Below are 12,306 nucleotides of genomic sequence, written 5' to 3'. Positions count from 1 at the left end.
AGAATTTATTCCTGGAATAGGGCAGCAACATTGTAAAACTGGATGATCTCCATTTCAGACCTACTCTGGCTTGTTCTGCGCCACTGTCAATCCATACAAGTGGCTCCCAGTGTACGACGCAATTGTTGTGTCTGGATACCGAGGCAAGAAGAGGATTGAAGCCCCACCTCACATCTTCTCCATCTCCGACAACGCCTACCAGTTTATGCTCACTGGTAAGTGGATTCCTGCAGTCTCAATAAATAACAGTTAAAAAGACAAAGAAAAAAATACACTTTATAATAACAAGTGTGAAGTATTAGTGTATAAGTCATTGTCTATAAATTACCGTTTTGACAGAGTTCATAGATAAGCTAAATCCAAATAGAAAGAGGACTGATGTTTTTTATCCTTAGTTAACAACTACTTAGTAAACGATACCTAAATAAGGTTTTTAAGCTGAGGGAAATGAGTGGTACAGTTCAAATTAATGTTTAATTAGTAAGTACTTCATAACCATTATTTTGCATTATTGTATAAAAAGTTACTTTCTTCTATATGCACGTATATGAATAAATAAATGAAATGTTAAGTTTAGGATGTAGCCTATTCATCTAATACCAATGCAAGAAAAATAACAAATTTCACAAACACTTTTATAGCTTCAAGTTAATATAGAGTGCTACCTATTTTAGAAATCCTGTTAACATTTTATGATTTGATTTCAGATCGTGAGAATCAGTCTGTCCTGATTACGTGAGTAAATATTCTTCTGCTGACACAACCTGAAGCTTTTCAATTATAATTGTAAATCAATAAAAGATTTATGACTAAATGATGATCTCATATAAATCTCCAGCGGAGAATCTGGTGCAGGAAAGACTGTGAACACAAAGCGTGTCATTCAGTATTTTGCAACTGTTGCGATGGCTAGTCCAAAGAAGGCAGAGCCTGTCCCTGGAAAAATGCAGGTTAGTCAATACCTATTCTAGACAATGTTACTAATGACAGTGTTTGTAATTCACCTCACGACTACCCACTGTCCTACAATTACATCTAGGGATCACTGGAAGACCAGATCATTGCAGCCAACCCTCTGCTGGAGGCTTATGGTAATGCCAAGACTATAAGGAACGATAACTCCTCTCGTTTTGTAAGTTGCACCTATGAATCATCATTAATAACAGCATAAATTTTCAATCACAATTTCAAAGCAGGCAAACAGTTGAGCTTTTATCAATGATTTCAATCTAGGGTAAATTCATCAGGATTCACTTTGGGACCACTGGTAAACTGGCCAAAGCAGATATTGAAACTTGTGAGTCAACACTGTTTTAGGCCAAACATTTTATTTGGAGGCTAAGATGTGGGTTAATCAATTGAACACATATTTTTTCCTCTTTTTTTTCATGGAAAGATCTGCTAGAAAAGTCAAGGGTAACATTCCAGCTGTCTGCTGAGAGGAGTTACCACATCTTCTACCAGCTCATGACTGGACACAAGCCAGAGCTGCTCGGTGAGAAATCTACAGGATTGTGTTTCAGTTGTTTCCATGTTTGAGAGCACTATTAACATACTGCACATCAACTCTTTACAGAGGCCCTGCTCATCACCACCAACCCTTATGACTATCCAATGATCAGCCAGGGTGAAATCACTGTCAAGAGTATCGATGACGTGGAGGAGTTCATTGCCACAGATGTGTGTGGACACCTGCAATATTAGTAGTAGTAGTAGTATTTTAGATTCTATGCAATATATCTGAGCAAACAAACACTGAATTTGAACGGAATGCTGCATGACACAGTATAAAATACCCTTCTTTTTTGACTCTAATAAACAATGTGATTTATTTGGTCTGTGTAAAAACAGACTGCCATTGACATCCTTGGGTTCACTGCTGATGAGAAAATCAGCATCTACAAGCTGACGGGTGCTGTGATGCATCATGGGAGCATGAAGTTCAAACAGAAGCAGAGAGAGGAGCAGGCCGAACCTGACGGCAATGAGGGTAATAAAAGTTTAGCACATATTAACATATAAACATTCACTTAATTAGCAACAATAATGCATAAAACTCTGCTTCCTTAGCGGCTGATAAAATCGCCTACCTCATGTGCCTCAACTCCGCTGAAATGCTGAAAGCTCTGTGCTACCCCAGAGTGAAGGTTGGGAACGAGATGGTGACCAAAGGCCAGACAGTACCACAGGTGATAACTTTATTAACACATTTAACTTATGGATACAGTGAGAAATGTCTCGGACATAGTCATCGTGAGAGACCTTTGAATTTCTCAGGTGAGCAACGCAGTCTCGGCACTCTGCAAGTCTGTCTATGAGAAAATGTTCTTGTGGATGGTCATCCGTATCAATGAGATGTTGAACACAACGCAGCCTAGACAGTTCTACATCGGTGTGCTGGACATCGCTGGATTTGAGATCTTTGATGTGAGTATCAGTCATTAATGTCTCTGAAAGAATCAAGACATACAAGATAACAGTCAGTTGCAATAATTGCTTCTGTTGAATTATCAGTTCAACAGCTTGGAGCAGCTTTGCATCAACTTTACAAATGAGAAACTGCAACAGTTCTTCAACCATCACATGTTTGTTCTGGAGCAAGAGGAGTACAAGAAAGAAGGCATTGAATGGGAGTTCATTGACTTTGGTATGGACTTGGCTGCCTGCATTGAGCTCATTGAGAAAGTAAGAGGATATTCAGTAAATTAAAATAACTATTCTCACTGTGGCTGTACTTGAGTGTGAATATTTCTTCAACAGCCAATGGGCATCTTCTCCATCCTTGAAGAGGAGTGCATGTTCCCAAAGGCTACAGACACAAGCTTCAAAAACAAGCTGCATGACCAGCATCTGGGCAAAACTGCAGCTTTCCAGAAGCCCAAGCCTGCCAAAGGTAAGGCAGAGGCCCACTTCTCTCTGGTGCACTACGCCGGCACTGTGGACTACAACATTGGTGGCTGGTTGGACAAGAACAAGGATCCACTGAATGACTCAGTTGTGCAACTTTACCAAAAGTCATCGCTCAAAGTGCTGGCCTTCCTGTATGCCGCTACTGCTGCTGAAGGTACAGACATCTGCATTTCCTCAATTCCTTTGTGTTTTAATTATGTACAAAACACCTGCTTATACAAAAAAAAAAAAGAATGAGATTATCACAACGTAACAACGTTTGGAGTTTATCTATGCAAGATAACAGTTAGATTCAACAAGATATAAATAGAGATTGAAGAGGTTAATGGAAAGCAACACAAGATTAACAACAACAAAAAAAAACTTCTGTCATTGATATAAAACAGAGGGAGGTGCAAAGAAAGGAGGCAAGAAGAAGGGTGGTTCCTTCCAGACGGTGTCTGCACTTTTTAGGGTAAACAGATTCTCTCTTAATGAAGTTTGTGAAATTTTTCAACATTACAGATTAGATTAATTACAAATGTTTCCACAGGAGAACTTGGCTAAACTGATGTCTAATCTGAGGAGCACTCACCCTCACTTTGTGCGCTGCTTGATTCCTAATGAATCCAAGACTCCAGGTAATCTTGATCCTTGAAGACTCAAATGCGTCACAGTTTTGAAAAAATGTCTGGAACCTTAAGAACATTTGCAATTCAGGTCTGATGGAGAACTTCCTGGTTATCCACCAGCTCAGGTGTAATGGTGTCCTGGAGGGCATCAGAATCTGCAGGAAGGGTTTCCCCAGTAGAATCCACTACGGTGACTTCAAGCAGAGGTAAAGACATCTTTTTACAACTTCTTACTTAGAGATGATGTATCACCTAATCTCCGCTTCCTTACATGATAACACAAGAATATGACTCTTCCCTAAATGTCCTCTAGATACAAAGTATTAAATGCTAGCGTCATCCCTGAGGGACAGTTCATTGACAACAAAAAGGCTGCAGAGAAACTCTTGGGCTCTATTGATGTTGACCACACCCAATACAAATTTGGACTCACCAAGGTGAGCTACTCAGCAAATACACCATGTGGACAAAACTATTTCAACTCTTTCCTTCTCATTTTTGACTCTGCTACAACACAGTGACATTGTAGCGAATTCATTGCTTCCAAATGTACTGCAACAGTCTGAGGAAGGAAGGCCCCGAAGCTTTTGAATAGGGGTTCAAGTCTAGGCTTTGTGCCAGTCAAGTTATTCCACGCCACACCAGTTTTTCCACAAATTATTACCCCAAAATATTATATATGGACCCCACTTTGTGTACTGGACACTGTCATGCCTTTCCAAACTGTTACATCAAAAAAGAAAGGACAGAATTCTCTCAAATGTAATTCTAAAGTATAGTATAGAACATGTTTTCCCACTGGAATTACTGGAACAGCCAAACTCAATTATTATTAGGGCCATATAGTGTATCCCAGGCCACATCTACGCTGAAAAGGACTTATTGGCTTATTCAACACTACACCACTAACATATTGCAAATGTTGTTGTAGGTGTTCTTCAAAGCTGGTCTGTTGGGTACTCTTGAGGAGATGAGAGATGAGAAACTAGCAACGCTGGTTACCATGACTCAGGCCTTGTGCCGTGGATATGTCATGAGGAAGGAGTTTGTCAAAATGATGGAGAGGAGGTACAATGAACTTACAATAATGTCTGGAACACAACTGTTTAGTACCACAGAGTGATAAAGACTGATTTACTGATTACAATTTACACAGGGAGTCGATTTATACCATCCAATACAACATCCGCTCATTCATGAATGTGAAACATTGGCCATGGATGAAGGTGTACTTCAAGATCAAGCCTCTTCTGAAGACTGCAGAGACTGAGAAAGAAATGGCAGCCATGAAGGAGAATTATGACAAAATGAAAGAAGATTTAACAAAGGCATTAGCTAAAAAGAAGGAGCTTGAGGAGAAAATGGTGTCACTTGTTCAGGAGAAAAACGATCTTCTACTGCAAGTAACTTCTGTGAGTATTTCAGCTCTTACTGATCTTAATATAGATCCTAAAGCTATAAACATAAGTCATTAACTATGTCCATGTCAATGAACAGGAATCTGAAAACCTCTCTGATGCTGAGGAGAGATGCGAAGGGCTCATCAAAAGCAAGATCCAGCTCGAGGGCAAACTCAAAGAGACAAACGAGAGACTGGAGGATGAGGAGGAAATCAATGCTGAACTGACTGCCAAGAAGAGGAAACTGGAGGATGAATGCTCCGAGCTGAAGAAAGACATCGATGACCTGGAGCTCACCTTGGCCAAAGTGGAGAAGGAGAAACATGCAACAGAAAATAAAGTCAGTTTTTTTTATTATATATATATATATATATACACACACACACACACACACACACACACACACACACTACAGATTGTGATTCAGGCTGTTGATAATGAAACCAGTTATCAATGTTTCCATTTAGGTGAAAAACCTGACGGAGGAAATGGCCTCCCAGGATGAGAGCATTGCCAAGCTGACCAAAGAGAAGAAAGCCCTCCAAGAGGCACACCAGCAGACTCTTGATGACCTTCAGGCAGAGGAAGACAAAGTCAACACTCTGACTAAAGCTAAGACAAAGCTTGAGCAGCAAGTGGACGATGTAAGATGTTTGGCATAAGAATAAGACCATGAATCAATGGGAATCAATGAGAAATTAATATTGTTGCTAATGAATATTTTAATGCTTTGATTTGTCACAATAGCTTGAGGGCTCACTGGAACAAGAGAAGAAGCTCCGTATGGACCTTGAGAGAGCCAAGAGAAAGCTTGAGGGTGATCTGAAACTGGCCCAGGAGTCCATAATGGACCTGGAGAATGACAAACAGCAATCAGATGAGAAGATCAAAAAGTGAGTGGGCATCAGATTTTGAACTTTACACAATTACACAAAATAAGTATTTGGCACATTTTATAAAGCAATACTTTAAAAACAGGAAGGAATTTGAGACAAGTCAGCTTCTCAGCAAGATTGAGGATGAACAGACTTTGGGAGCACAGCTTCAGAAGAAGATCAAAGAACTTCAGGTATCACTAACCCTAGTCTATCTGATGTGAAATGGTGAAGTAGATGCACAGCTGGAAAAATCCACATTACAAATATCAATAATTATTATTTTATTTTTATTTTTCCAATTAGGCCCGTATCGAGGAGCTGGAAGAGGAAATTGAGGCAGAGCGAGCTGCTCGTGCCAAAGTGGAGAAGCAGAGAGCTGATCTCTCCAGGGAACTTGAAGAGATCAGTGAGAGGCTTGAGGAAGCTGGTGGTGCCACTGCTGCCCAGATTGAGATGAACAAGAAGCGTGAAGCTGAATTCCAGAAGATGCGTCGTGATCTGGAAGAGTCTACCTTGCAGCATGAAGCTACAGCTGCAGCTCTCCGAAAGAAGCAGGCAGACAGTGTGGCTGAGCTCGGAGAACAGATCGACAACCTCCAGCGGGTCAAGCAGAAGCTGGAGAAGGAGAAGAGTGAATACAAGATGGAGATTGATGACTTGTCAAGCAACATGGAGGCTGTGGCTAAAGCAAAGGTAATGTCACTAGATGATCGTTAATAAGTACACAATCATCTTTACAAACATATTCATTAAATCTCTAATCACTGTAGGGTAATTTAGAGAAGATGTGCCGTACACTTGAAGACCAGCTGAGCGAAATCAAGGCCAAAAGTGATGAAAATAGTCGCCAGTTGAACGACATGAATGCACAACGAGCAAGACTTCAGACTGAAAATGGTAAGAGAGTAAGATACACGTGTAAAAAAAACTCAAAACAAAATTGAGTTAAAGATTCTGATATTATATTTCATGCTAATATCTGTAACCTCTTTCTAAGGTGAATTTAGCCGTCAACTGGAAGAGAAAGAAGCACTTGTTTCACAGTTAACTAGAGGAAAACAGGCTTATACTCAGCAAATCGAGGATCTCAAAAGACATATTGAGGAAGAAGTCAAGGTAGAGTTGCACATATTATTTTGTTTTGATAATCAAATGATTTTAATGTTTTTTTGAAGAGTGTTTAAAATCCCAAAATGCGCTGCCTTATAGGCCAAGAATGCTCTGGCCCATGCGGTTCAGTCTGCCCGCCATGACTGTGACTTGCTCAGAGAGCAGTATGAGGAGGAGCAGGAGGCCAAAGCTGAACTCCAGCGTGGAATGTCTAAGGCCAACAGTGAGGTGGCCCAGTGGAGAGCCAAATATGAGACTGATGCCATCCAACGCACTGAAGAGCTCGAGGAAGCCAAGTAAATACAGCAACAACAACAAAAAGTCTTCAGTACCCTAAAATTAATAGTACGAATTCATAATTTTATACCACTTTCTTCAGGAAAAAGTTGGCACAGCGTCTGCAGGATGCTGAAGAATCCATTGAGGCGGTGAACTCCAAGTGTGCCTCACTGGAAAAGACCAAACAGAGACTGCAGGGTGAAGTAGAGGACCTCATGATTGATGGGGAGAGGGCAAATGCATTGGCTGCCAACCTTGACAAGAAGCAGAGAAACTTTGATAAGGTAAGAAAGAGGTGGATAATCTTCAAATCTAAACCTTGAACCATGGACTCGGCTAATTAACAATGACTACATTTCTTTGTCAGGTTCTATCAGAGTGGAAGCAGAAGTATGAGGAAAGCCAGGCTGAACTAGAAGCTGCTCAGAAAGAAGCTCGTTCTCTCAGCACTGAGCTTTTCAAAATGAAGAACTCTTATGAAGAAGCTCTTGACCACCTCGAGACCCTGAAGAGGGAGAACAAGAATCTGCAACGTAAATGGCACATTTATTTTTACAGCAAGGATTTTAAAAAACAGATGCATTAAAATAAAATAAAAAACTGAAAATGATGTACTATTGATTTTTAAATACTTTTAGAGGAGATTTCTGACCTCACTGAGCAGCTTGGAGAGACTGGAAAGAGCATTCATGAGTTAGAGAAAGCCAAGAAGACAGTGGAGTCTGAGAAATCAGAGATCCAGACTGCACTTGAAGAAGCCGAGGTGCCATTCCTTTGATACAATACTAACATCACACCAGTGCTTTGAATAATATTAAAACATTGTATATGTAGTGGTTCAAAACCTTAAACGAACATACTTATTTCCTTCTTAAACAATCACAAATGTAGTGCCATAACTCTGGAGGCATATAGTACATTTTGCCAAGTTTAAAAAGTAAGTCAATTCTTTCCTTTTTTCCTTGCAGGGCACCCTGGAGCATGAAGAGTCCAAGATTCTTCGTGTGCAGCTGGAGCTGAACCAGGTGAAGAGCGAGATTGACAGGAAGCTGGCTGAGAAGGACGAGGAGATGGAACAGATCAAGAGGAACAGCCAAAGAGTGATCGATTCCATGCAGAGCACACTGGACTCTGAGGTCAGGAGCAGAAATGATGCCCTGAGAGTCAAAAAGAAGATGGAGGGAGATCTGAATGAGATGGAGATCCAGCTGAGCCATGCCAACCGCCAGGCTGCTGAGGCCCAGAAACAGCTCAGGAACGTCCAAGGCCAACTCAAGGTATCTCTCTGTAGAATGAGGAGTTTAAATGTTTAATAATATGAATATGATACAGGAATTAACTGAAGCATTACATGCAACTAACAAATGAAGAACATTGCCACAGGATGCCCAACTGCACCTTGATGAAGCTGTCAGAGGACATGAGGACATGAAGGAGCAGGTGGCCATGGTGGAGCGCAGGAATAGCCTGATGCAAGCAGAGATTGAGGAGCTGAGAGCTGCACTTGAGCAAACAGAGAGAGGACGCAAAGTGGCGGAGCAGGAGCTGGTGGATGCCAGCGAGCGTGTGGGACTGCTGCACTCACAAGTACAGAAAAATGATTAACTACTAAGAGCACATTCAGGTTACATACACAGTTTTAATTAAATATACACTAAACTACCTGCTTAAATCCTGCAGAATACGAGTCTTATTAACACCAAGAAGAAGCTTGAGACTGATCTGGTCCAGGTTCAAGGTGAGGTGGACGATGCAGTCCAGGAGGCCAGAAATGCAGAGGAGAAGGCCAAGAAGGCCATCACTGATGTGGGTGTTTACTTTCTGTTGCTCTATTCTAATTTAAACAGTTATTTGACTGAGATCATTCATGGAAGCTAATTCTATCTATACTGGTTAGCTCATTTTCATTGGCTTATATTTCAGGCTGCCATGATGGCCGAGGAGCTAAAGAAGGAGCAGGACACCAGTGCTCACCTGGAGAGGATGAAGAAGAACCTGGAGCTGACTATCAAAGACCTGCAGCACCGTTTGGATGAGGCTGAGAGTCTGGCCATGAAGGGTGGAAAGAAACAGCTCCAGAAACTGGAGTCCAGGGTAAATTACAGGCTAAATACAGACTTAGGGTGTACTCACACTAGGAACGGGTGCCTTGTACCGAGCCAGAGTGTGATTATACCCCCGCCTGCACTTACATTGCACTTAACGTTCTGGGTTGGAGCAGGCTTTCGTCATTACGATTCAGCTTTTGTTTTGAAGAAAACAGGAAGAAAAGCGCTTTCGCTAATAGACTGTCTAATATATTTATCACTTATGCAGTGTAGTGATTTTCATTTAACTGTGCTGCACGTATCAGAACATGATTATGGAGTCAGACGACATTGATGGAGGAATTTGCAGCTATCCTCGCAAAGTATGAAAACTGTTTATCAATAAGTGAAAACCAGACCCGTTATAAACCTATATTACTCAATTTCTACAAAAACATCTATTACTACTTGGAAAGTAGCAATTTTCAGTTCATTTGAGTATTATGACAGTAGAGCAGTTAGCGATCACACTACATGTGTACCACACCAGAGCCCAACTGAACTCACCTCTTCAAGAGGGCCAGGACATGGTTCAAAAGAACCAGACTTTGGGTGTGCTCGAGCATGGTTCAGATCGCCTAGTGTGAGTACACCTTTAGATGAACGGGCCATGGTAGAGATTTGACAGGTGACAACAATAACTCTCTACTGAAGGTGCGTGAGTTGGAGACTGAAGTTGAAGCTGAACAGAGACGTGGTGCAGACGCTGTGAAAGGAGTGCGCAAATATGAAAGGAGAGTGAAGGAGCTCACCTACCAGGTAAAACTACACAAGAATTAGAAATTTAACACCTTTCATGATAATATACATAGTTTAACCAAGACCATGAACAATTTTTACACCCAAAGACTGAGGAAGACAAGAAGAATGTGACCCGACTTCAGGATCTGGTAGACAAGCTGCAGCTGAAAGTGAAGGCCTACAAACGCCAAGCTGAAGAAGCTGTAAGTCTAATGTCAAATGGCTTGAGTGTGAAGTTTTGACATTTTCTATTCAATACACTCCGTGAGTGCAATGCTCTGAAAGGGGTTGGATATCTTGTGTCATCCTAACAGGAGGAGCAGGCCAACACTCACCTGTCCAGGTACAGGAAGGTGCAGCATGAGCTGGAGGAGTCTCATGAGCGTGCTGACATCGCAGAGTCCCAGGTCAACAAGCTGAGAGCCAAGAGCCGTGAAGCTGGGAAGGTAACAACAGATGATAATTACGTAGAGAAAAGTTACTTTTTATACATAACATTTATGAAACACTTTCAATAAAATGTTTTTTTTTTTTTTTTTGCATTTTCAAGACTAAAGATGAAGAATGAAGACAAGAAACTACACCTACAAGCAAGCATATGACTGACTTGTGCTGAGTTTTTCTGTGTCCATTAAATGGCAAAGTTTGACTTTGTTCTCCATTATTTTTTCCACTTTCAAACTTTATCACATATTCAATCACTGTTTTAAAAGACAAGATGAGGCACGATGTGGTAAAGAACAAAAATGCAGTGTACTGAACTTGCGATAGTAACAAAGAACTTGTCTTTGAAAGTTGCTTTGGATTAAAGTGTCTGCTAAAGGCATAAATGTAAATGTTTTGGAATAACCCAAAAGTCACCAGCAAATAAGAACACAGAACACAAAGAACTCTAGGAGACAAAAGAAAATGGGTATATTTATACACAAAAAGGCATTACATGAAACAATAACAGAGGAAATATCAGAATACAAAGGGAACGGGAAACATCAACACAGAAAAGGCAAGACCACAACAAAACTTCAAAATAAGTTTGCTTTCAAAAGGCAACATACCAAAATTAATGTACCTTACATGCAGAGCCGCTGAGAAACAGAGTTGCGACATGCTTTGATCTCACCGCCATGCGGTCACCTGGTTCATGGCTCTGTATTGAATGGGTTTAATCAGGACAGACAGCAGTTTCACTATATTTGCAGCAATTTCTAGTAATTACATACACATCAAGTATTTTTAAATTAAAAGAAAGACAAAAAATATGTACAAACGACTATCCACAATATACAATAGGCCTGGTTTTGCTCACAGCACTGCAGTAGCACGCTCGCTGACTTTAAAAATAATAATTTATTTGCAATAACAACAGGGGAACAGAGTCAAAGTACAATACGACAATAGTATAAAAATACATGAGTCTGTAAATCAATACAATCCCAAAAAAATAAAAATAAATAAAAATATCAATCTATTACATCAAGTATCCTCTTTAGTAGCTGAGAAGTCTTAACAGCTTTATGATTGTTCTGTATTGAACTTAAGATTCATAAAAAAATATTTAAATCAATGGAACATATTTGGTACAGTTAACATAAATTTTGCTTTGTGTATATATTTCCCAAATAAAACAAAAAATGTAATTATGTTGTCCATTTCTACTAGACCAGTATCACAATCCAAAAACAAGACCATTATATCATTTATATTGACACATTTGCACACACTCACTGACTTAGTAAACAAGCAACTTCCACTAAGGGTACCATTACCAGGTAAGTATTTAATCTTATATTCTCATTTTAACTCATAAACTTCACATAAAACATCAATCCCATTATAAAACACAAAAACCAGTACACCATTATTAAAATATATATTAATAACACAAATCATTAACATTTAATATCTTTTCTCTCCACAGAATAGATGACACAGTTCCCCACACAAAAACAATGGTTTCGTCGGACTACGATCGCATTGTGCCGGCTCGGTGCGGGCAGTGACGTCAGCAGGCGCCGCTCGATCGGAGAGGGGTCTGGCTGCAGACCATGGACGAGTGGAGCTCCACTCTTGAACAGGAAATACGTCACCTCCATTCAGTGTTGCCAAGTCCGCTGTTTTCCCTCGGAATTGTTTTTTTTTTTTTTATTGATGCCAAAACACTTAACAAGCACATAGCCACAACAACCTCAAAAATAATAGAGGACAAAATACAAAAAATAATACAAGATAGAAAGTAAAATAAGTAAATAAATAAAGTAAAAGACAACAAATAAATAACATAAACCAAAGG

At 40.2% G+C, this 12,306-nt stretch overlaps 1 protein-coding gene across 1 annotated transcript in view; it reads left to right on the top strand.

The window, feature by feature from the left end:
- Positions 1-10,665, top strand: part of LOC131536641 (myosin heavy chain, fast skeletal muscle-like) — an 11,365-nt gene extending 700 nt beyond the window's left edge. The window contains exons 4-40 of the mRNA XM_058769666.1: positions 59-215; positions 708-735; positions 839-950; positions 1,040-1,132; positions 1,234-1,297; positions 1,397-1,495; positions 1,577-1,680; positions 1,852-1,990; positions 2,071-2,189; positions 2,278-2,427; positions 2,515-2,685; positions 2,761-3,064; positions 3,297-3,364; positions 3,443-3,530; positions 3,610-3,727; positions 3,835-3,958; positions 4,453-4,589; positions 4,678-4,933; positions 5,019-5,261; positions 5,389-5,565; positions 5,669-5,814; positions 5,900-5,990; positions 6,103-6,492; positions 6,570-6,696; positions 6,797-6,915; positions 7,009-7,205; positions 7,289-7,472; positions 7,556-7,721; positions 7,827-7,951; positions 8,157-8,465; positions 8,572-8,775; positions 8,869-8,994; positions 9,112-9,282; positions 9,930-10,034; positions 10,124-10,219; positions 10,331-10,462; positions 10,567-10,665. Of these exons, the coding sequence (XP_058625649.1) occupies positions 59-215; positions 708-735; positions 839-950; positions 1,040-1,132; positions 1,234-1,297; positions 1,397-1,495; positions 1,577-1,680; positions 1,852-1,990; positions 2,071-2,189; positions 2,278-2,427; positions 2,515-2,685; positions 2,761-3,064; positions 3,297-3,364; positions 3,443-3,530; positions 3,610-3,727; positions 3,835-3,958; positions 4,453-4,589; positions 4,678-4,933; positions 5,019-5,261; positions 5,389-5,565; positions 5,669-5,814; positions 5,900-5,990; positions 6,103-6,492; positions 6,570-6,696; positions 6,797-6,915; positions 7,009-7,205; positions 7,289-7,472; positions 7,556-7,721; positions 7,827-7,951; positions 8,157-8,465; positions 8,572-8,775; positions 8,869-8,994; positions 9,112-9,282; positions 9,930-10,034; positions 10,124-10,219; positions 10,331-10,462; positions 10,567-10,584 (5,457 nt within the window). The 3' untranslated portion in view covers positions 10,585-10,665. The remainder of the gene's footprint in view (positions 1-58; positions 216-707; positions 736-838; positions 951-1,039; positions 1,133-1,233; positions 1,298-1,396; positions 1,496-1,576; positions 1,681-1,851; positions 1,991-2,070; positions 2,190-2,277; positions 2,428-2,514; positions 2,686-2,760; positions 3,065-3,296; positions 3,365-3,442; positions 3,531-3,609; positions 3,728-3,834; positions 3,959-4,452; positions 4,590-4,677; positions 4,934-5,018; positions 5,262-5,388; positions 5,566-5,668; positions 5,815-5,899; positions 5,991-6,102; positions 6,493-6,569; positions 6,697-6,796; positions 6,916-7,008; positions 7,206-7,288; positions 7,473-7,555; positions 7,722-7,826; positions 7,952-8,156; positions 8,466-8,571; positions 8,776-8,868; positions 8,995-9,111; positions 9,283-9,929; positions 10,035-10,123; positions 10,220-10,330; positions 10,463-10,566) is intronic.
- Positions 10,666-12,306: the final 1,641 nt, after the last annotated feature.

This window comes from Onychostoma macrolepis, chromosome 03 (assembly GCF_012432095.1).
Source record: "Onychostoma macrolepis isolate SWU-2019 chromosome 03, ASM1243209v1, whole genome shotgun sequence".
NCBI lineage: Eukaryota > Metazoa > Chordata > Actinopteri > Cypriniformes > Cyprinidae > Onychostoma > Onychostoma macrolepis.
The sequence above is the reverse complement of the archived record's forward strand: the minus strand, read 5'-3'. Positions and strand labels throughout refer to the sequence as shown.